Genomic DNA, 22,541 nt, shown 5'->3' on the forward strand with positions numbered 1-22,541 from the left:
AGTCAGAGGTCAATTCTGCTGATACAGGGCTTTTTCAGTCACTGAATATGTTTTGACACCTGACTTTGTGCTAGGGTTTGTGTTGGGCATCCAAAGACTTCTTCTAGCCTCAAGAAACTTATAATCTAGTAGAGAAATAGTTTTTTTTTTTTTTTTTTTTCGACAGGCAGAGTGGACAAAGAGAGGGAGACAGAGAGAAAGGTCTTCCTTTTGCCGTTGGTTCACTCTCCGATGGCCGCTGTGGCCAGTGCATCGCGCTGATCCAAAGCCAGGAGCCAGGTGCTTCTCCTGATCTCCCATGCAGGTGCAGGGCCCAAGCACCTGGGCCATCCTCCACTGCACTCCCGGGCCATAGCAGAGAGCTGGCCTGGAAGAGGGGCAACCGGGACAGAATCCGGCGCCCCGATCGGGACTAGAACCCGGTGTGCCGACGCCGCAGGTGGAGGATTAGCCTATTGAGCCGCAGCGCCGGCCAGAGAAATGGTTTTAAAACTCACAAAATGTCAAAGCATATTGATTGGAATGGGGCAGCGCAATAAAAAAGTTTAATGCATGTCTCTAAATCTGCCCCTGGTGGAGACTTAAAGTTTTCCAGAAGAGGCAGCATTTATTTTTTTTAAAGACTTATTTATTTGAAAGGCAGAGTTACAGGTCTCCCAAATCGGTGGCAGTGGGCCATCTTCGGCTGCTTTTCCTCGCGCATTGGCAGGATCAGAGGTGCCGGCCCCATACTATGTTAAGGCTTGGAATGTCGGCCCAGTTGAGGAGCCGCCTGGTCCTTGTTGGAGTGGACACAACTGCAAGGTGGTGCAGTACAGCGCTAGTCTAAGACCAGACACCTAAAGAAGGGTCACAGCTCCAGGATTTCTGTGCGCCATGTAAGAGGGTTTTTTTTTTTTTTTTTTTTTTAATTAATTTATTTATTGGATAGGCAGAGTTACAGAGAGGGAGAGACGGAGCAAGATCTTCCACCCACTTGTTCACTTCCCAAATGGCCGCAGAGGCGGGGGCTGGAGCAGGCAGAAGCCAGGAGCTTCTTTCGGGCCTCCCACGTGGATGGGTGCAGGGGCCCGAGGACTTGGGCCATTTTGGCTGCTTTCCCAAACGCATTAGCAAGGAGCTGGATCGGAAGTGGAGCAGCCAGGCCTCCAACAGGTGTCCATATGGGATGGCGAGGCCACTGGTGGCAGCTTAACCCGCTATGCCACAGTCCTGGCATGTAAGCGTTTTATTTGAGTCTAGTGCAGAGTTGCTGATAGGGCTCTGATAACCATCTACATTAGACTAATGATGCCATTGAAATCTTCCTTACGGAAACAGGCAGGTAATACATGCTGGGAAACATCATCCCTCTCTAATCACGTCTGTTTTGGCAGCGGTGGTGCATTAATTCAGAGAATTAATCGTTCATGAGTCACGCGCAAGACTGTCAAAGTTGGGCAATTCCTAGTCCTCTGGGGCCATCAGTTTCCCGAGCCCAGGGGCAGGGTTGGAAGCCTCGCATTCCTTCCCTCCCCGTCCTTGGGAACCCTGGGGTTAGGAAGGCGACGGTGGGGGTGGGGACGGGTGCGGAGGGCCCTGGGAGGCCAGGCACATTACCTAGGGCTTAGGAGCGAATGGGCTGCCCCTAGCCAGAAGGACTGGCCGAGCCTGCAGGGCGCTGAGCCGTCGAGAATCTGCGCACCTCCCTCCCCCACCTCACGCAATTCTTCGCAGTCTTTGCTCAGCCGTCTTTCTCTATTCCACCCTGACTTGATCCCCCCCGCCCCGCCCCAGGATCTCCTCGGGGGGGCCGGAGCTTGATAACATTTCCATCCTCCTCTTTCCCTCACTCCCTGTCAGGCTTAGAGTTCCGTTCTCCCGCACCGTCCGGTCCCTCCCACGGCTCGCCCCAGAGCGGGCGGCTCCAGGAACCTGAGGCGGATGCAGGCAGCCACGAGTCGCTGCCACGTCTCCGCCGCCAGCCGTCCAGCGCCTGCGTGGACCTGAGGGGCGGGGCGGCATTGGGAGGCGGGACCTACGCGTGAGCGGCGCCGACGCGGCCCAATGGGGCGTGCCGGCGGCGGCGCGGTGCGCGCCGAGGGGCGGGGCCCGGTGGCGGTTGCTGGCCGAACCCGGGAGGTGGAGAAGCCTGTCGCTGCTTCGGCCGTCGCATCCCCCAGGGAGTCGTGTCGCCGTTGCCCCGGCCCCGGAGCCCACGATCGCCCCCGGAGCTCGTGTCTGTGTGCCTCACCCCGCCAGCAGCTCGTCTCTTGCCTTGCGGACCGCGCCTCTTCCATCATGTGCGGTAAGGGGGCCGCGGGCGGGGGGCGTGTTGCGGGGCGGTGCTGGGGTGCGGTGTGGACGCCGCTGAGGCCCGAGGCGCCCGCGGCGAGCGGGGTGTGGAGAGTGTGAAGTCTGCGTGATGGGCAGGGGGTCGTCCTGCGGCGCTTGCGGGTGCTGGCCGCGGAAGGGGGTGGCTCCGAGGAGGGCACCTGAGAGAAGGGCGGGCCCTGGAGGGAGCGGGAGCGCCCAGGGGGCGCCTTGGGCGGAGAAGAAACCCGGGGTGGGGGAGCGAGAGATGCCAGTATTGAAGGAGGGGGGGAGGGCTGAAGCTACTGAGGCACGCAGGGGGTGCCTTCAGCCCTGCGCCAGGTGAGTTAGGCAACCTGTGGAACATCGGGCCAAGTCTCTTGAACTTACCTTGCATTCTTCTAGGATTTACTTTTCAGTATACGTGCATGTATTTAGCTGCTTTCTCTGGGCTCAGACTGAAGCTAGAGCTAGTACAGTAACGTTATACAGAAGCTTACTTCCTGTCACCACCCCCCCCCGCCAGAAACCATTGCTGATCAATATCTTGGTGAATGGGCTTAGACCTGGTCCTTTGGTGAAAAAGGCCGGAAAATGCCCTTGGTGCTAGATCCTACATCGCCAATCACTTGCCTGTGCACCCTTTAAAAATGCTATGAAAAATGTTAATCATTTGTCACTTGCATGTGCCACCGTTTAAAATATTAGCTATGAAAAATTTAACAAATGTCTTTCATGAAACAGTTAAAAAAATAGGTCCTTTTATTCCCTGTTTTGAGGGTTAGTCGTTTTATTGTTACCTGGAAGTGTTAGTAAAAGGGATTTTGAGTATTATGTCTGGTTTGATTGATAGACTCAAAATTGGAATTAACTTGGCCATTGTCAAGAAAGAGAATTGTATTCTAACTTTTCTAATTGAAGTTCACAACTGACTCTACCCCTGGAAAAATGAACACTTTTTAAAGGGCAGTGGGATTGTGGTGGAGTTCAGGCTGTTTGGAAGCTAATTTGCAGCCTCTTGCGTGAAGGAACTGAGAGCAGGAGGTAAATTGTACTCATTGGTGTATATTTTTCCCGTGTTTAACTTTATGCTCATTTCAGCTTCTGAAAATGAGGAGCTGGTTTAAATTTAGATTAGATAAAAAAAAAAAAACCCACATAAAAACAGAAACACCTATAAATAGCTTACTGAAATTATTAGAGGAGAGCTGACTTCAGAATCTATTACTTTTCCTATGTCTAGTTAGTAGAATGGTTCCACAAAGCACATAATTTATTTTATTGCTGTGAAATACTGAATTTGCAAACCAGTTAATCCTGGGTGTGCTTTATTTGGTAACTAGCTGTTCCTAAATGATGAGGTATGTGCCTAGTCAAGTACCTGACATTCTTGTTGCAGTTCGTTTCCTCATCTCGTCCAGAAAAAAGGGGAGTCAAAGTACTGTAAAGTTAAAAAAAAAAATCAGATCCGATTTCAAAAAGGAACACACAAGGATGAGACTTTTAGGGTAGAGACCAAATGTTGGGAGTTTTCCCTTAGTCAATATAGCATATCCATTCCAGAGGGTTTTTTTTTTTTTATTTAAAAATGTATTTATTTGAAGGGCAGAGAGCGAGCGAGAGTGAGAGAGCGAGGGAGAGAGAATCTCCTGTGTACTGGTTCGCTCCCCAAATGGCTGCAACAGCCAGGATCTTCATCTGGTTCTCCCCCATGGGTTCAGGGGCCCAAGGACTTGGGCCGGCCATCTTCTGCTGCCTTCCCAGGCATATTAGCAGGAAGCTGGATTGGAAGTGGAGGACTGGGACTTTAATTGGCACTCATGTGGAATGCCGGCATCCCAGGCAGTGGCTTAACCCACTGCACCACAATGCTGGCTCCACTCCACAGAATTTTATTGCTAAAGAAACAGGTTATAGGGGCTGGCTCTGTGGAGTAGTAGGTTAAGCCTCCGCCTGCGGTGCTGGCATCCCATCTGGGCGCCTGTTTGAGTCCTGGCTTTTCCACTTCTGATCCAGCTCCCTGCTAATGTGCCTGGAGAGGCAGTTGAAGATGGTCCAAGTTGTTGTGGGAGACCAGAAGAAACTGCTGGCTGCTGGCTTTGGATCAGCTTAACTTTTGCCATTGAGGCCATCTGGGTAGTGAGCCAGCAAATAGGAGAGCTCTCTCTCTGTCTCTCCTTCTCTCTCTGTAACTCTGCCTCTCAAATAAATAACTAAATCTTTAAAAAAAAAAACAAACCATGTTATAGAATATAAATTTTAAAAAGCCCAGTATTTGAGGCATTTCTGAGATCCTATTTTTAATCCAGACTGGACTTTTGGATGATTCCAAGAATGGCAATCATAATTTATTTCCTCTCTAATGCAATGTAAACTCTGGAAGATAGCAGTTGAGAAGGTGACTTTATCCTTGTTACTTTTTTCCCACATCATAATAATTGAAATAACATTTCTAGGTAGAGAAATGGAGTGGGCATGAAATTAAATGGAAAAATTTAAAGATTTACCTCCTGATTACCTTCTGCCAGTCATTTTCCTAAAAGATTATTTTGTTTGAACATTGCAAAATGTTGAAGCAGAGAATGAGGACTAAAGTTACTGTGATGTGTTGTGTGTGTGTGTGTTTTTTTTTTTTTTTTTTTTTAGATTTAAAAGCAAGATTTATTAGAGTCAAAGACCTCCAGCCAGAGTGGCATGGAATGGGGCTTCCAAGAGAGGAACAAACCCGAAGTGGTCTTTGGCAGTCAAATTTTTAAGCACAATTTTGATTGACATTCAGTTATAAGGCAGAGACAAAACCCAACAAAAGACCTGATTTATAATCTTTTATCCTATTTGGCTTGCTCATGATAAAACAAAAAAACCATTCAGAAGGGTGGGATAGGTAACTTGTTTTGTGATGTGCTTTTTAACATCTGGGTATACTGATAGAACTGCTACAATGTTTATCAGTTTATTGGAACATAAATTTTTCTGTAGTCAGGTAAATCCCAGCAGCAACAGATTTAATAGTGTTTTTTTTTTTTTTTTTAAACTTGGAGGATTCTTGCACTCTTTAATGTGTAATAATAAGCATTGTGAATCTCCCAGAAAATTAGTTGTTTCTTTTCCAAATTTATTTTATCTTCCTTTTATTTTTGGAGTACACTGTATCCTTTTTATTTGTGATATCTTTGGTTTAGCTGAGAGGGTGTCAGGGCACTTAAGCTACACCCCAAGTTTAGCACATTTTGCTGTTTTATAATGGGGTTTTGCCTTTTTGATCTGATGGTGTATATAAATGAGATTTTTGTAAATGAGGTCCTTTTTAAAAGCAGTAAGAGAATTTGCAATTTAAAATCCTGAACTAAGTCCTTAAGAAAGTTTTTTTTTTGGGTCATAATACTGTCTAATAGCTTTGGGGATAATTGAGGGGTGCCAAGACTGGCTGCTAGGATTAGTCATAAAACCAGTAATGTTAATATATCCTCAGAACTCATACTGGATATAAAGAAGTGTGAGAGAAAATAATTAATTGCTTAATAAGCATTTCCGCAGTTGTACTCCCTGGAAAGGAAGAAGTTAATAGGTTTTGCTCATGAGCAATAGAAGGTGGGAAAGGGTTTGGTAACACAAGTTTGGGAAATTCTGCTGCTGGAGATTGACAATTAGCAAGATCAGAAATTCTAGGAAGTTCTGAAAATAAATGTTAACTTCTCCCCAGTATGTCTTAAACTTTTAGTTATGAAACATTTCTTTCCCTCATCCCTTTTTGGCATCCTGTGAAACAATGTTGTGTTTCTGTGATTTGGGAATTTTTGTTTGAATATATTTAAGGTGTCTAGAAAGTGTTAGAGGATACTTGGAGATATTTAAAGTGATGGTTTTATACTTGGCACTCTTGCCTTTGAAGAGACACCTAAAGTAAGGGAGTTACCTTTAAGGAATTGCTGTCTCGTCAGAGGACATAAAAGGAATGCACATGCACTAGCTGTAGGTGATAATTCATAGTCCTTGTTCATTGCCATGTCATAAACCACAAGTGGAATGAGCAGAAATTCAGAGACCAGAGAGCTCTGGGCTGGGCATCTGGGTTAGGATGATGGGACAGTTCTCTTAGGTGGAGGAATAGTGTCAGCTGGTAGAGAATTAGTGCATGAGGAGAGGTGATCATTCATGGCATGTGTTACTCATCACCGGATGGAGGCAGAAATAGATTGAATACTACTGCCAGTAGTGTTGAAATAGAAGTGCCAGGAAGAGAGATCAAAGAACAATGGTTAGAGGCAAGAGTTCCAGGGTAGTGTATTGCCTTGGAAGTCTACAAAAGTTGAAAGGGATCATTCATGTTAATATCACAGAGAGAAGTTAATTGCATTTGGTTATAAAGAAGTCATTGGAGAAGTTGTGTATGTGAAGGCAGAAAGGAGGAGGGTGGCATGTGATACCGACAGAGGGAAGGGAGTTTTGTGGGACTGAGTTTCTTTCTCCCACAATGGCTGGGGCTGCACTGGGCCCAAAGGGCTAGAGCTTGAGAACTCCATCTGTGTCTCCCACATGGGTGGCAGGAATCCAGTTACTTGAGCCATTGCCACTACTTCCTAGGCTCTCCATAGGTGAGAAGCTCAAGTCAGGAGCCAGAGAAGGGAATCAATCCCAGGCACTCTGGTATGGAACGCAAGACTGGCTTATCTCCTAGATTAAATGCCTATTATTGCCCCAGATTTTTAACCTAACTCAGTTAAGCCTTAACTCTGTTTTCCAGCTTATTAGGATAGAGGAACTGATTAGACCACACTAGGTGGAAACAGACCCAGCCTGAAAGTGAGGCATTAAACAAGAAAGGTAGCTCAAGCAGTGGGGATACCATTCTGGATTCAAAGAGACCTAAGAACCATACCAGTCAAGTGTGAGGTGTGATCTTTAAGTGGATGCTAGAATGAACAAACTATCTGTGAAAGACTTAAAAAAAAAAAAATGATAGGGAGAATTTGAATGTGGACATTGTATTAGATGATGATAGAGCACTATTATTTTCAAAGGTGTAATAATATGGTTTGTAGAAAAACATCCTGGGGACAGGCACAGTGGCTTAGCGGGTAAAGCCGCGTGCTTGGCTGGTATCCCATATGGTCGCTGGTTCGAGTCCTGGCTCCGCCATTTCCAATCTAGCTCCCTGCTAGTGAGCCTGGGAAAAGCAACAGAAGATGGCCCAAATGCTTGGGCCCCTGCACCCATGTCGGAGACCTGGAAGAATCTCCTGGCTCCTGGCTTCAGATCTGCCCAGCGCTGGCCATTGCGGCCATTTGGAAAGTGAACCAGCAGATGGAAGACCTCTCTCTCTGTCTCTCCCTCTCTCTGTCCAAAACTGCCTCTCAAGTAAATAAATCTTTCAAAAAAAAGAAAAATGTCTTGAATATTTCATTCTTTTGTTGCTTTTATTCTTAATAATATACTTTGAAAATAAAGCTTTTCACTAGGATTTCAGTTTTAATTTGATATAGTATACACAGAACAAAATCATGTAAATGCAACAAAGAAATGAGACCTAGGCAATTATAGTCTGTAGAGGTACTTATTTATTCATTTAAAATATTTGTCCACTTATTTGAAAGGCAGAGTTAGAGGGAGAGGTCTTCCGTCTGCTGGTTCCCTGCCCAAATGGCTGCATTGAAGCCAGGAGCTTCATCCTAGTCTCCAACATGGGTGATAGAGGCCCAAGCACGCAGGCTGTCTTCCACTGCCCTTCCCAGATAGTCAGCAGGGAGCTGGATCAGAAATGAAGAAGCCAGAACTTGAACCAGTGCCTATAAAGTGCTGGTATCACAGGCAGAGCTTCAACCCGTTGGGCCATAAGGCTGGCCCCTGTATGGGTGTTTAAAAATGTCACACCTGTCAGAAATGGCTCTAAGCAAGCAGGAGAATCGTGAGGAATGGTAGAATGACGAGCTGGGGGACTGTAGGTGTCCTCCAGTGTTGGAGGTGGGAGGTATTTGGCCCTTGTTTTGTTCCTCCACATGAATAGATGGTGCTGAGCAGTCATGGCTTTCTTTTCTCTTTGGGAAATGGGACCCCTGAATCCTTTTCAGCGGTGTTCTGCAGCCACTACTAACTAATGACTCACTGGTGCTTGCTGGGAAATCTGTTTACCATCTCAGCCAAAGCCATTCTTTTCACAGAAGGGGAGGCTGAGCTGGGCTGCTATAGTGGAGAGCTTTGAAGGTACACAGGAATTAAAAGAGTTTACAGGATTTCATCCACACAAGAGTGCTTTTTTATGAGCTAACACGTTTAGTGTGTATATTTGTTAGTTTATCAGATGGTTACGATTATATAACTTTGAAGGGGAGCATTGGTTTAGAAGATCTCTTTCTTTTCTGTAGAAATGAACTCAGGATCTCAAAATTTACTCCACTAGTGTGCCAGTGTAAACCCGGGAGATTGACGTTAAGAGCAATGTCAAGCGGAACGTTGTTGAGTTACATGTATCAGAAACAGCGTGTCTGTTTTGCATCATTCTGAATCATCAGAAGTGTTGAATCTGTAATTTATCTTAAGAATAATTTGTTTTATATCATTAGCATTTAAATTGTTTTTAAAATTGGTATCAGATTTAGACTGGCATTGTGTAGCAGTTTAAGCTGCTCTTTGTGATGCTGGAATCCCATATCATAGAGTGCCAGTTCGAGTCCCAGCTGCTCTGCTTCTGATCCAGTGCCCTGTTAATGTACTTGGGAAGGCAGCAGAAGATGGCCCAAGTACGCTGGCCCCTGCTACCATTGGGACACTAGGATAGAGTTTCTAGCTCTTGCCTTTGGCCTGGCCCATACATGGCTGTTGTGGCTATTTGAATCAGCACGCAGGAAAATTTCTCTCTCTTTTTTTCTGTTTTTCTCTCTGTTACTCTGACTTTCAAATAAATAAGTATATAGATAAATCTTTTTAAAAAATTGGCATTATATTACTATCCTTAATCTTTAAATCTCTGAATGTATTACTTCTGTCAGACTTAAATCTATTTTATTTTTTAAATATTTATTTCAAAATTGAGAGAGAGATATACCCCATCTTCTGGTTCACTCCCCAAATGCCTGTAATAGGCTGAAGCCAGGAGCCCAGAATTCATTGTGGGTCTCCATACGGGCAGCAGAGACCCAGCTACTTGAGTCATTACCTGCTGCCCCCAGAGGCTACCCTGCTAGAGAGCTAGAATTCAGAGTGGAGCGGGGACTTGAATCCAGGTACTCTGATGTGAAATGTGGTGGTCCTAAGCAGTGTCTTAACCACTGTGCCAAACACCTGCTCTACATTTCTTCTTCTGTTTTAGATTTTATTTATTTTAAAGGTAAAGTGACAGAGAAGGAGGGAGAGACAGAAAGACACCTTCCATCCGCTGGTTAATTCCCCAAATGGTTATGACATCTGGGGCTAAGCCTGGTTGAAGCCAGGAACACAATCTAGGTCTCTCATCTGAGTGGTAGGATCCCAAGTACTTGGACCATCTTCCACTGATTTCCCGGGTGCATTAGCAGGGAGTTGGATTGGAACTGGAGTAGCTGAGACTCAAACTGGCATTCTGATATGGGTTACTGGCATTGCAGCAGGAGCCTAACCTGCTGTGCCACAATGCTGGTCTCTATATTGATTTTTTAAAAATATTTAAAAAAATTATTTTTAAAATTTTAATTTTCATTTTATTTGAAAAAGAGACATAGATGGAAAGAAACAGAGAGGTCTTCCATTTGCTGATTTGTTCCCCAGATGCTCACAACATCTGGGGCTGGACCAAGCTGTAGTCAGGAGGCTGAAACTCAGTTTGGGTTTTTCCCATAAGTGGCAGTGACCCAAGTACTTGAACCATCAGTTTATTACCCCTCTGAGTATGCATCATTAGGAAGCTGGAATTGGAGTCAGAGCTAGGATTGGAACTCGAGCACTGTAGTATGGCATCCCATTTTGAGTTCCTGTTGCTCTGCTTCCAATCCAGCTCCCTGCTAATGCACCTGGGAAAGCAGTGGAAGGTGGCCCAAGTACCTGTTTCCTGTAACCAATGTGGGAGACCCGTTTGGAGTTCCAGGATCTTGGCTTTGGCCTGGCCCAGCCCCAGCTGCTACAGCCATTTGAGGAGTGAAACAGCAGATAAAAGATATCAAGATTCTCTCTCTCTCTCCCCCTTCCTTCCTCCCTCCCTCCCTCCCCCTGTCTGTAACTCTGCCTTTCAAATAAATAAAATAAATCTTTAAAAAAAGTTTAAGTTGCACATTGGTTGTCGGTTTAGTTGATGCATATTGCAGGTGCTTTTTGAGTGAACAGCAGTAATAATAAAACCCAGACCTCATGCATCTATTTTGAGTAGACAATTGGTCTTGGAGGCTCGTCTCCTGCCCTCTATAGGTTATGAAGTGCACACTGCTCTGCTGCTGCCACTCTAACCCTAGAAACAGTTAACCAGTGTAGTTTTGTTTCCTTATCTTAGTTGCTATGCTTGGAGATTAAGAGTGCTATTCCTAACTATCTCTGGGATTTTGACTAACCCAGTTTCTATTTTTGCATCTATAAAATAGATGTTCTACCTCTCTTACAGGATTCTGGTACTATGGAAATGAAATGATTGCACAATACCTGACAACCAAAAAAAAAAAATTTCCAAGTATAAGCCTTTTTTTTTTTTTTTCAAATGAATGAAATACACAATTTCTATAAATCTTTGGCTTGATACTCCCTTTTGGGGGAAATGTTCAAACAGTTGTTTCAGGTTGTTTTGGATTTTGATTTTTAAAGTGTAGATTTTCTTTCTTTTCTTGGGACCTGATGGTTTATTTGAGGAAATGTTACTGTACTGATCATGGTGATCAGTATATACATTATGATTGCTTTTTTTTTAAAGATTTATTTATTTATTATTTGAAAGGCAGAGTTACAGAGAGGCAGAGGCAGAGAGAGAGAGAGAGAGAGGGAGGTCTTCCATCCACTGGTTCACTTCCCAAATGGCCGAGAGAGAGAGAGAGAGAGAGAGAGAGAGGTCTTCCATCCACTGGTTCACTTCCCAAATGGCTGCAACAGCCAGAGTTGGACTATGAAGCTGGGAGCCTGGAGCTTCTTCCCAGTCTCCCACGTGGATGCAGGGGCCCAAGGACTTGGCCATTTTCCACTGCTTTCCCAGACCATTAGCAGGGAGCTGGATTGGAAGTAGAGCAGCCAGGACTCGAACCAGTACCCATATGGGATGGGATGCCAGCACTGCAGGCTGTGGCTTTAACCATTTTGCCACAGTGTCGGCCCCTATGATGGCTTTTATGTTGGATATTAACAGTGTGGTATTTTCGTATGCTGAAATGTTTAAATAGCACCATGCTTTTTATAGAAATGAAGATCTTTTTTCAGATGGAAATGAAGAGTAGTCATTCTGGAGTTCTATTCCGCAGAATTGACTTAAATCTTTATGAGTCTGTAGAATCATAGTGAAATGTAGTTAAGTGAAAGGACAATTCTTTCACAAATAAGTTTGAATTTACATCTTCGTGGTCTTGGGTTTTCTGTAGGTGGGCTGACTCCACCGTTACTGAAGCACAGTCATAGAGGACCTCAGTTGATGTCCATGCTGCTGGTCATAAATGTGGACTCCCTTACCATCTCCTGTTACCTCTTTACTTTTTAGGTTCAGTTCACATCATATGAATATTTCTATTTCTTCTTCTTCCTCTTCCTCTTCTTCCTCATCTTCTTCTCCTCCTGCTCCTTCTCCCTCTTCTCCTTCTCCTCCTCCTCCTTTCTTCTTTCTTCTTCTTCTTCATTGTTTAAAGATTTATTTATTTATCCGAAAGACAGAATGACAGAGAGGGAGAGACATCTAGTAGTTCATTCCCCAAGTGACCGCAATGGCCCAGATTGGGCCAGGCCAAAGCTAGGAGGTAGGAACTCCATCTGGGTCTTCCACATGGGTGGCAGAAACTCAAGTGCTTGGACCATCTTCTGCTACCTTCCAGAGCTCATTAGCAGGGAACTGGATCAGAAGTGGAGCAGCTGGGACTTGAACTGGGGCTTTTTAAAGAGGGAATCTAATCTGTCAGATTTTTTACACACTCTAGATCAATTTTAATAATTTAATTGAAGTTTCTCATTAAATGTTTGTTTGCAGGTATATTTGCTTACTTAAACTACCATGTTCCGCGCACAAGACGAGAAATCTTGGAGACTCTAATCAAAGGCCTTCAGAGACTGGAATATAGAGGATACGATTCTGCTGGTATTTTCTTTTAAAAAATATTGTGGATTTTGTATGACTTTTGAACCTAAATAGAGAATGTTTTTCTTTTCTTTTTGGAGGTTGGACTTTTTAGTAATGTCTGTCTTGGTGTTTAGTAAATCTAAATCTAAAGAATTTTTGTCTTATGTTTAAAGGGCTTGTCTATGTAATTTCAACAATATTACCATTTAAGTGGAGTACTGCTTCTTGTAACAGTCAGCTTTTATGAAGCACATTGGTAACATAAGACACTTAGGGCATTTTCATGGTAGAATGTTGAAGGTCCTGCTTTATGAGTTCTTTTTTCTTTCCTGTAAGTTTATTTTTTTTTTCTCTTTGAATTCCATGCTTTTGGCTTGGAAACTTGCCTGAGAGTCTACTATATTTGTTTTTTTTTTTTTTTTTTTTTTTTTTGACAGGCAGAGTGGACAGTGAGAGAGAGAGACAGAGAGAAAGGTCTTCCTTTGCCGTTGGTTCACCCTCCAATGGCCGCCGCTGCAGCCGGCGCACCGCGCTGATCCTGGCAGGAGCCAGGAGCCAGGTGCTTTTCCTGGTCTCCCATGGGGTGCAGGGCCCAAGCACCTGGGCCATCCTCCACTGCACTCCCTGGCCATAGCAGAGAGCTGGCCTGGAAGAGGGGCAACCGGGACAGAATCCGGCGCCCCGACCGGGACTAGAACCCGGTGTGCCGGCGCCGCAAGGTGGAGGATTAGCCTATTGAGCCACGGCGCCGGCTCTACTATATTTGTTAAACAAATAAAAATATATGATGTTCTGGCAGTGTTGTGTTCAGCTCTAACTGCCCTGTGTCAGGGTTCCCCAGGACCACCCTCAGACTGGAAGACTCCTGAGACTCAGCGTGTTATACTCAGGGCTACGATGGATTCCAGTGCGAGGATACCAAGCAAAATCAGCAAAGGGGAGAGGTGCATGAGGTGAAATCTGGAGAAAACCATGCATGAGCTTCCACCAGTCCTCTGCCGGTGGTCATTCAGGACGTGTTTAACTCCTCCAGTGAGATGTCAGGACATTTGTGAAGTGTTGTCTCCCAGCAGTGCTCAGTAGAGACTCGGTGCCTGCGGCTTTTACCAAGTCTGGTTGTGTGGGCACTGTCTGTTTAGTACCTACCAAAGTTCCAGACTCTTAGGGGAAAAGCAGGCATTCAGCTTAAGTCCCATTGTTTGCACAGTGTAGACATCATAAGCCACTCTTATTCAATTAGGGTGGTGGGAATTCCCAGTGTCCAAGTTCCCAGGTGCCAGCTTAGGGCCGACCTTGAAGAGAGGCCTAAGGTTAGCCGTGTCAGACCTGCTGTGTAACTCTTCTGTATGCCTAACATTGCCACCGGAAGGGCATTTATCCTCCCAGACTTTTCTTTGTAATGGAAAGTCAGTTCCTCAGTTCCTTTGTTCCTAAAATTCTCTCCTTTAGTTTCTATTATAGTACACCTTCTCAATCTCTTCCTTTTAAAATTCTTACTTATTTTCATTTTATTTGAAAGAGAGATAGAGACAGATCTTCCATTTGCTCCCCAAATGCCCACAACAGCTGAGGCTGGGACAGGCTGAAGCTAGGAACTTGTAACTCAATCTGTGTCTCTTATATGGGTGACAGAAACCCAAGTACTTGAGTAAGGTGTGCATTGGCAGGAAGCTGGGTTGGAAGTGGAGGAACTGGGATTTGAACCTGGCACTTTGGTATGGGACGCAGGCATCCCAAGTGATGACTAATCCCTGCACCAAAGGCCCATTCTGGTTTCTTTGTCAGTTTTGGAGGCTCATGTTCTTCTACCTACTGCTTAAATATTCTTCAATATTCTTCCCTAGGTCCAATTTTCTTATTTGTTACCTCATAGGTGAGCTCTGGAACTCATCAACTTCCTCTGTGTTGGTGACTTAAAATCTAGATGTGTTTCTAGTCCAAATGTATTTCCCAAGTTACATATTTTTCTCTGCCTCTAGAAATTTCTTTCTGAATAGGCCTTGATATTATAAACTGCATGTTTGGCATTAAACTGCCTACACTGCAATCCTCACTCACTCCCCCATATGTTTCTTCTATGTCCCTTTTTCGACTGTCATTCACCAAGTCTATTGAGCCTAGGAGTATCCCAGCCTTGTTCTGCTTTCTCACTTCACATCCAGCAGGTTGTGTTCCCCATCGCCTATCTGTTTTCATTACACTGTGTAGTTCAAGCCCTCTTTACTTTGGCTTTGCTGTAGCTGTAGCTGTTGACAGCTGGTTTTTCCAGTCCATCCTAGACACTGCTTGCAGAGAGCTTGCTCACTGTTTCTGCCAAGTCTTTTTCTGCTTGAAATGACTTGGTGTTTTCCCTGGACCTTCAGGATAACTTTTTCAAATTCCTAGCAACTTCACTAGAATCTCAAGAGATATATGTTCCCTGACTGTTCCTCCTTGACCTCCTGTGGTGAGTGCCCATCTTCTGCATTTTTCCATTGTACTGCAGTTGCAAAAGTATCTAACACATTATTATAACTTGCAATCATGCTGTATTGCAATCATGCTGTATTCCTTGGCTGTATGCTTTTTTATTAAAATGTTGTCTTGACCCATGTCATGGTTCTCATACATGTGTTTTTATTTTTACTTATTATTTTTCATTTTATTTGAAAGAGAGAAAGACTAATCTTTATCTGCTGGTTTACTCCCCACATATTTACAATAGCAAGGACTGGGTCAGGCTGAAGCCTGGAGCTCAGTCTGGGTCTCCCACATATGTGACAGGGACCCAAGTACCTGAGCCAAGTACTTGTCTCCCAAGGTACACATTAGTGGGAAGCTGGCTCATTAAGTGGTGGAGCCAGGACTCAATCTAAGCACTCCAATATAGGGTATGGGTGTCACAGGCAGTGACTTAACTGCTGTGCTAAACATGCAGCCTTCTTTGTCATTGTTGTCCTCCTTTTTTGGTAAGATTTATTTATTATATTGAAAGGCAGGATTATAGAGAGTGGGGAGAGAGAGATCTTAGATCTGCTGTTTCACTTCCCAAATAGCTGCAATACCCAGGCTGGGGTAGGCTAGCCTAAAGCCAGGAGCTTCATCTGGGTCTCCCACATGGGTGGCAGGGGTCCTCGTACTTGGGCCATCTTCCATTGCTTTCTCAGTTGGATTAGCAGGGAGCTGGATGGGAAGTGGAGCTGTGGGGTTCGAATTGCCACTTATATGGGATGCCAGTGTTATAGGTGGTAGCTTAACCTGTGCCATGATGTCAGCCCCTCCCCCTGTCTTTTTAATAAACTGTTAGAAATAAAATCTGAGGCAAAGAGGTAGTTATTTTCATTTTTATCTGTAGCAGCTCTTGAGGTTCTTCATACATAGTAGGTTTTCAGTAAATGTTGAATTGATTAATTAGATGAAAGTACAGTTTTTTAAATGGAAATTTTTGTCTCACGTTGGTAATTTTAGCAATAGCCAGTTTCACAATCTTGCTTTTCTATCTTGTGACAATTTAGGTGTGGGAGTTGATGGAGGAAACGACAAAGACTGGGAAGCCAATGCCTGCAAAATCCAGCTCATTAAGAAGAAAGGAAAAGTTAAGGCACTGGATGAAGAAGTCCACAGTAATGTACTTAAGTTGATTTTTGTCCCCCAGCCCCCTCTCTCCTCTTTTTCCCCTTCCTCATCAGATCACCCTGCCCCAAATCCTGCATTTTGGGGCTCATTTTCAGGACAATGATTCTGGAAGTTGAAAGGAGGGAACAAAAGTAGTTTTGTTGCTGTGTAGACTGGTTTTAAAAGGCACCTGAGCTTCGAAAAACTGATCACGGCGAGTAGACCAGGGTAATTGGTGGGTGTGCTGCGCTCACAGAAAGCTCAGTGCCTTAGAGTGCAGTAGCTGTGGAGCCCCCGCTCTTGCCTGCTCACTGGCGCTCCTGCTCCTGTGTCTCACTTGGTGGTCTTCGTTCTGGACTGAATGGCTAGCTTGCATGTGCAGCCGGTCTAGATGGTGCCCTTTAGGAAGGTCGGACAGTCAGGTAAGTGTGTGTTTTTCCCTCACTCTTTTCTTCTTGGGCACAGAGTACTCAGAGATATGCAGGGGCTTCAGAACATGGACAGATGAAGTTACAGGATAATACGAATTTTCCATGGACTTTTCACCCCCACCCCACTCCTGTGTATGCTTCATTAAAGAGAATTTACTTCTCAGTACTTCTCAGTTCAGAGTTTTATGCTTATACAGCTTATTTTTCTGAAGAAATTGAAAACAAACAGACACTTCAAAGTACGTTGATTGAAAAAGGTTTTTTTTTTTTTTTTTTTTTTTTTTGACAGGCAGAGTTAGACAGTAAGAGAGAGAGAGACAGAGAGAAAGGTCTTCCTTCCGTTGGTTCACCCTCCAGATGGCCGCCATGGCTGGCGCACTGCGGCGATCCGAAGCCAGGAGTCAGGTGCTTCTCCTGGTCTCCCATGCGGGTGCAGGGCCCAAGGACCTGGGCCATCCTCCACTGTACTCCCGGGCCACAGCAGAGCGCTGGACTGGAAGAGGAGCAACTGGGACAGAATCCGGCGCCCCAAGCAGGACTAGAACCCGGGGTGCTGGCGCCACAGGCAGAGGATTAGCCTATTGAGCCGCGGTGCCGGCCGAAAAAGTATTTTTAAAATCCTCCACAAAGACCTGGTGTTTATGCAACAACTCAGATGGCTGCCACTGTAATTGTTGTGCAGGAGGATAGGTAGAAGAGGATGGGATTCTGTCAGTTTTTCTTTTGTAATAAATCATACATGTAGTTCTGTAGTACTATTTTCACAGTCAGTCAGTACTTACTTGTGTGTATTGTGGTTAATATAAGCTAGGGATAAAGCAGATACCCAAATAACTGTACTTTGAAAACCATGGTATCAATAATCTGTTTACTGTGAATTCTACATCCTGTATCCCAGGCTGATGAGAGTGAGCTCTATAGAGAGAACAAACAAATCGCTGAGATTCAGGAGAGGGAGAGAGAGATCCCACAGGTTGGGGAGATTGGGGCTGCGTAGGGAAAGGCTGCTGATGATCTTTGGGCAGTAATGATGAGAGGATAGGACTGTTTGTAGAACAACTTGGGTAAAGAGAAGAGCAGGGAAAGCGGGGTTGTCGATGAAATGGTTAGTGGTGCTTTCTGTCTGCTTTACTGTTAGATGAGTATGCGAGGCTAGAGAAGCAGATGGTGACCAGCATCATCATTTATTTACGGTTAAAGATTTATTTATTTGAAAGAGTGACAGAGAGAAAGGGAGAGAAGGAGGGATAAAAAGATCTTCATCTGCTGATTCATTCCATGAATAGTCATAAAAGCCAGGGCTGGCCCAGGCCAAAGTCAGGAGCCAGGTCTTCCTTGTGGGTGGCAGGGACCCAAGCACTTGGATTATGTTCTGCTGATTTCCAGGCATGTTATCAGGGAGCTGGATTGTAAGTGGAGCAGCCAGGATTTGAACCAGTGCTCATATGGGATGTCTGCATTGTCATTGGCTGCTTACCCGCCTTTTTTTTTTTTTTAAAGATTTATTTATTTTATTTGAAAGTCACAGTTACACAGAGAAGGAGAGGCAGAGAGAGAGAGAGAGAGATGGCTGCAATGGTCAGAGCTGCGCCTATCCGAAGCCAGGAGCCAGGAGCTTCTTCCTGGTCTCCTACGCATGCTTACCCTGCTTTGTTACAGTGGTGACCCCAGCATCATCATCAAATAAATTATTTTTTTAAAAGATTTATTTGAAAAGCAGAGTGTCAGGAGTCTGGAGTTGGGGGAGATAGGTAGAAAGAAAGATATAGATAGATACATTCCATCCACTGGTTCACTCCCCAATTGCCTGCAACCGCTGTAGCCAGCAGCCAGAAGCTCCATCTGAGTTTCCCATATGGGTAGCAGAGACCCAAGTATTTGGGCCATCATCTGCCATCATTCTTCCAGGTACCTTAGCAGAAAGCTAGATCTGGAGTGCGGAGTAATCAGGACTTGAACCAGGTAGTCTAATATGGGATGCAGTTGTCCCAAGTAGTGGCTTAATCCACTGTGCTATAGTATCTCCCTCTATTTATTTATTTGAGAGACAGACAGATGGAGAGATAAAGTGAGGGAGCTCCCATCTACCAGTTCACTTCTCAGATGCCTGCAGTGGCCATATTCAGGGCTTAAGCCAGGAAGCCAGGAACTCGGTCCCAGTCTCCTATGTGTGTGGTAGGGACCCAGTTAATAGAGCCATCGCAGCTGCCTCTCTGAGCCTGTACCAATGGGGGAAGCTGAACTAAGGAGTGGAGCTGGATAAACCCAGAAAATTCTAATGTGGGATACAAGAGCCTGATCACTAGGTCTAATGCCCCCTCTACCATCTTTGATGATCAACGTACTGAAATGTGTCTCCTTTTGCAGTAAAGTGGAGAAATAATGGAGAGATGGGAACTTGTAGACATTGCTGGTGAATTCATAACTGGTGAACTACTTTTAAGAACAATTTGGCATTGTCTAGGTAGAAGCCCTGTGGCCAGAGGAAAGCGATTCTACTTTTGGGCATGTACTTGTGGGAAAGACTATGCTGAGGAGACATGACAGCCAGATTTACTCTAGCAAAATTGAGAAACATCCTGTCTTCAATAAGATAAAAGAATAATAGTATATATGACAATGATTGACAGTATGTAACTTTTGAAAGGAGTGAAATAGGTCTTGTTTTGTATTTGGACATGCGGATAACTCCTGGAGTGTAAATTATAGGGCTGTTTGAAAAACCAGTACCATCATTTATGGTGACATGTCCTCATAAGTTTAAGGGCATGAGTAGGAAGGCTCTGCATCCATTTGAAAATCCTCTGGGAAGGATGTGAATGGGATGGGACAGTGTACAAAGGAGGCATCAACTGCTTGTTTTACATTGTGGATGTTAAAGAAGACCTAGAACCCAAACTATCAGATGTTATTATTTGTTAACTGTGGGTTTGGGAATCTGGATATTTGTGGTGTTTATTTTATGGTTCCCAACAAATCTTTAGTATGCTTGAGCTATTGAAAAGGGGAAGAAGACATCTGAAAAAAGGCATTTGGATTGGTAGATTAAGAGGTTATTGGTAGGGGTTGGCACTCTGGCATAGTGGGTAAAGCCACTGCCTGCAGCATTGGCATCCCTTTTGGGCGCTGGTTCGAATCCCAGCTGCTCCACTTCCGATCCAGCTCTCTACTGTGGCCTGGGAAAGCAGTGGAAGATGACCCAAGTGCTCGGGCCCCTGCACCCATGTGCAGAGTCCCGGAAGAAGCTCCAGGCTTCTGTCTTCAGGTTGGCACAGATCTGGCTGTTGAGGCCGATTAGGGTGTAAACTAGTGGATATGTTTTGCGATTGACAGTAAAACTGCAGGTAATAGTTTAATGCCTTTATAGGTCCAACATCACCTTGCTGATTTTTTTTTTTTTGAGATTTATTTGAAAGTCAGAGTTAGAAAAGGAGAGAGAGAGAGAAAGGTCTTCCATCCGCTGGTTCACTCCCCAGTTGGCTACAACAGCTGGAGCCGATATGAAGCCAGGAGCCAAGAGCTTCTACCTGGTCTCCCATGCAGGTGCAGGGGCTCAAGCATTTGGACCATCTTCTGCTGCTTTCCCAGGCATATTAGCAGAGAGCTGGATCAGAAGTGAAGCAGCCGGGACACAAAAGTGACAGCCATGTGGGATGCTGATACTGCAGGTGGTGGCTTACTGCTGTACCACAGTGCTGGCCCCCACACAGTAGATTATTAAAGGCTGGTAGCTCAGGAAGATCAGGTAGGCAGTTAGCCTTTTTGGAGAAGGTTACCAACTAGGAGTCCAAGAAAAAGAAAAGCTAAATAAAGCCGAGTAAAGTGGACATTGAGGGGCTCTCTGTAGGATCAGAGCTTAAGAAGAATAGAAAAAATGTGATGAACTGCTGGGATATTGGCTTAATGGAGGAGTAGGGATACATGTTTCTTAAATGGCAGCAGTGACAGGGATAAGCTGATTACTGTGAATTTGAAAGGGACTCATTTCACAGAATTTTGTGATGTTCTTCATAGTGCTTGGCAGTGTAGAGAGGGGATAGGAACTGAAGATAGGGATATCTAGGTTTAAAGTTGACAAAAGGACTTTAGAAGAAGGGTAACAGACCAACAATGAATGAAGCAGTCAAGTACTGGAACTCATGATTAATTTATGTACTTTACATGAAGGTTTGTTTTGCTCATTATCATAGCAATGATTTTTATCTTATTAGACATTTGGTAATGTTCCTTAGGCAGCAGTGAAATAGGTATGGTAATTACCATGAATTTGAAATGCATTGAATTTACAGAATCTTGTGCCTGTCTTCAGTATTGCCTGCCAGCATGTTCAGGAACATACTGCTTCAATTATAGCATAAATAAGCTAGTTGAAGAAATGTTTTCGTTATTTGAATTAGCCTATTAATTAAAGGTGAACTGTAATTCTTAATTTCTTGGAGGTCGTTTATCAGATCACCTTAAATATTCTGAACATAGTTAAGCCAGGAAACAACATATACATACCTTTTAAAAAGTTATTTATTTATTTATTTATTTATTTTTAAGATTTATTTATTTGAAAGGCAGAACTACAGAGAGGCAGAGAGAGAGAGACAGGGGTTTCCCATCTACTGGTTCATTCCCCAGATGGCTGCAATGGCTGGAGCTGAGCAGATCTGAAGCCAGGAGCTTCTTCTGGGCCTGCCATGCAGATGCAGGGGCCTAAGGACTTGGGCCATCTTTCACTGCTTCCCAGGCCATAGCAGAGAGCTGGATTGGAAGTGGAGCAGCCAGGACTTGAACCGGTGCCCATATGGGATGCTGCCACTGCAGGCAGTGGTTTTACCTGCTAGACCACAGTGCCGGCCCCTAAAAAATTTTATTAAATCTTTCAGCTGGTTCACCCCCAAATACCTGCAGCAGTCAGAGCTGGGCTGGGCAGAAGCCAGTACTCCATGTGGGTGGCAAGGACCCAAGTTCTTGGGCCATGATCTGCTACCTTCCTAGATGTGTTAATAAGAAGCTGGAGCATTAGAGTACTTGGGACTCCCATACAGGATGCGGGTGTCCAAAGTGGCAGCTTACCCTGCTGTGCCAAAATACCTATCCCCATATGCATGATTTTGTTGATTGATTGAGCCATGATAAAATGTTTCTGCTGTATAGCCGCTTTTTTTTTTTTTTTTTTTTTTTTTTTTGACAGAGTGGGCAGTGAGAGAGAGAGACAGAGAGAAAGGTCTTCCTTTGCCGTTGGTTCACCCTCCAATGGCCACCACGGCCGGCGCGCTGTGGCCGGCGCACCGCGCTGATCCTATGGCAGGAGCCAGGTACTTCTCCTGGTCTCCCATGGGGTGCAGTGCTCAAGTACTTGGGCCATCCTCCACTGCACTCCCTGGCCACAGCAGAGAGCTGGCCTGGAAGAGGGGCAACCGGGACAGAATCCGGCGCCCCGACCGGGACTAGAACCCGGTGTGCCAGTGCCGCTAGGTGGAGGATTAGCCTAGTGAGCCGCGGCGCCAGCAATTGTATAGCCTCTTAATTCTTAGGATTCAAGGTAAATTACTGCTTCTGTAGAACTCAAATTCTGATGGAAGCTGGTTTGACAGTATGTAGTAGTTCAGCAGTGCATATTGTTGTGATTTTTTTTTAAAGATTTATTCATTTATTTGAACAAGTTAAACAGAGAGAGGAGAAGCAGAGAGAGAGAGAGAGGTCTTCCATCCGATGGTTCACTCCCCAATTGGCCGCAACAGCCGGAGCTGCGCCAATCCGAAGCCAGGAGCTAGGAGCTTCTTCCGGGTCTCCCATTGAGGTGCAGAGGCCCAAGGACTTGGGTCATCCTCTTACTGCTTTCCCAGGCCATAGCAGAGAGCTGGATCGGAAGAGGAGCAGCCAGGTCTCGAACTAGCGCCCATATGGAATGCTGGTGCTTTAGACCAGGGATTTAACCCGATGCACCACAGCGCCGGCCCCTATTGTTGTGATTTTAATCTTGGGCTTTGGAGTCAAACTGTCTTGGATTCTAATTCTGTTTCTTC

General features: G+C 44.9%; 1 protein-coding gene across 2 annotated transcripts in view; it reads left to right on the top strand.

The window, feature by feature from the left end:
• Positions 1-2,055: 2,055 nt before the first annotated feature.
• Positions 2,056-22,541, top strand: part of GFPT1 (glutamine--fructose-6-phosphate transaminase 1) — a 73,435-nt gene continuing 52,949 nt past the window's right edge. Inside the window, exons 1-3 of one of the 2 annotated variants that reach the window (XM_089326346.1) lie at positions 2,056-2,287; positions 12,410-12,517; positions 15,994-16,101. In XM_089326346.1, the coding sequence (XP_089182472.1) occupies positions 2,281-2,287; positions 12,410-12,517; positions 15,994-16,101 (223 nt within the window). In that variant the 5' untranslated portion in view covers positions 2,056-2,280. The remainder of the gene's footprint in view (positions 2,288-12,409; positions 12,518-15,993; positions 16,102-22,541) is intronic. The other variant, XM_089326347.1, reaches the window with a different exon arrangement.

This window comes from Oryctolagus cuniculus, chromosome 2 (assembly GCF_051225735.1).
Source record: "Oryctolagus cuniculus isolate XC-2025 breed Fujian yellow rabbit chromosome 2, ASM5122573v1, whole genome shotgun sequence".
NCBI lineage: Eukaryota > Metazoa > Chordata > Mammalia > Lagomorpha > Leporidae > Oryctolagus > Oryctolagus cuniculus.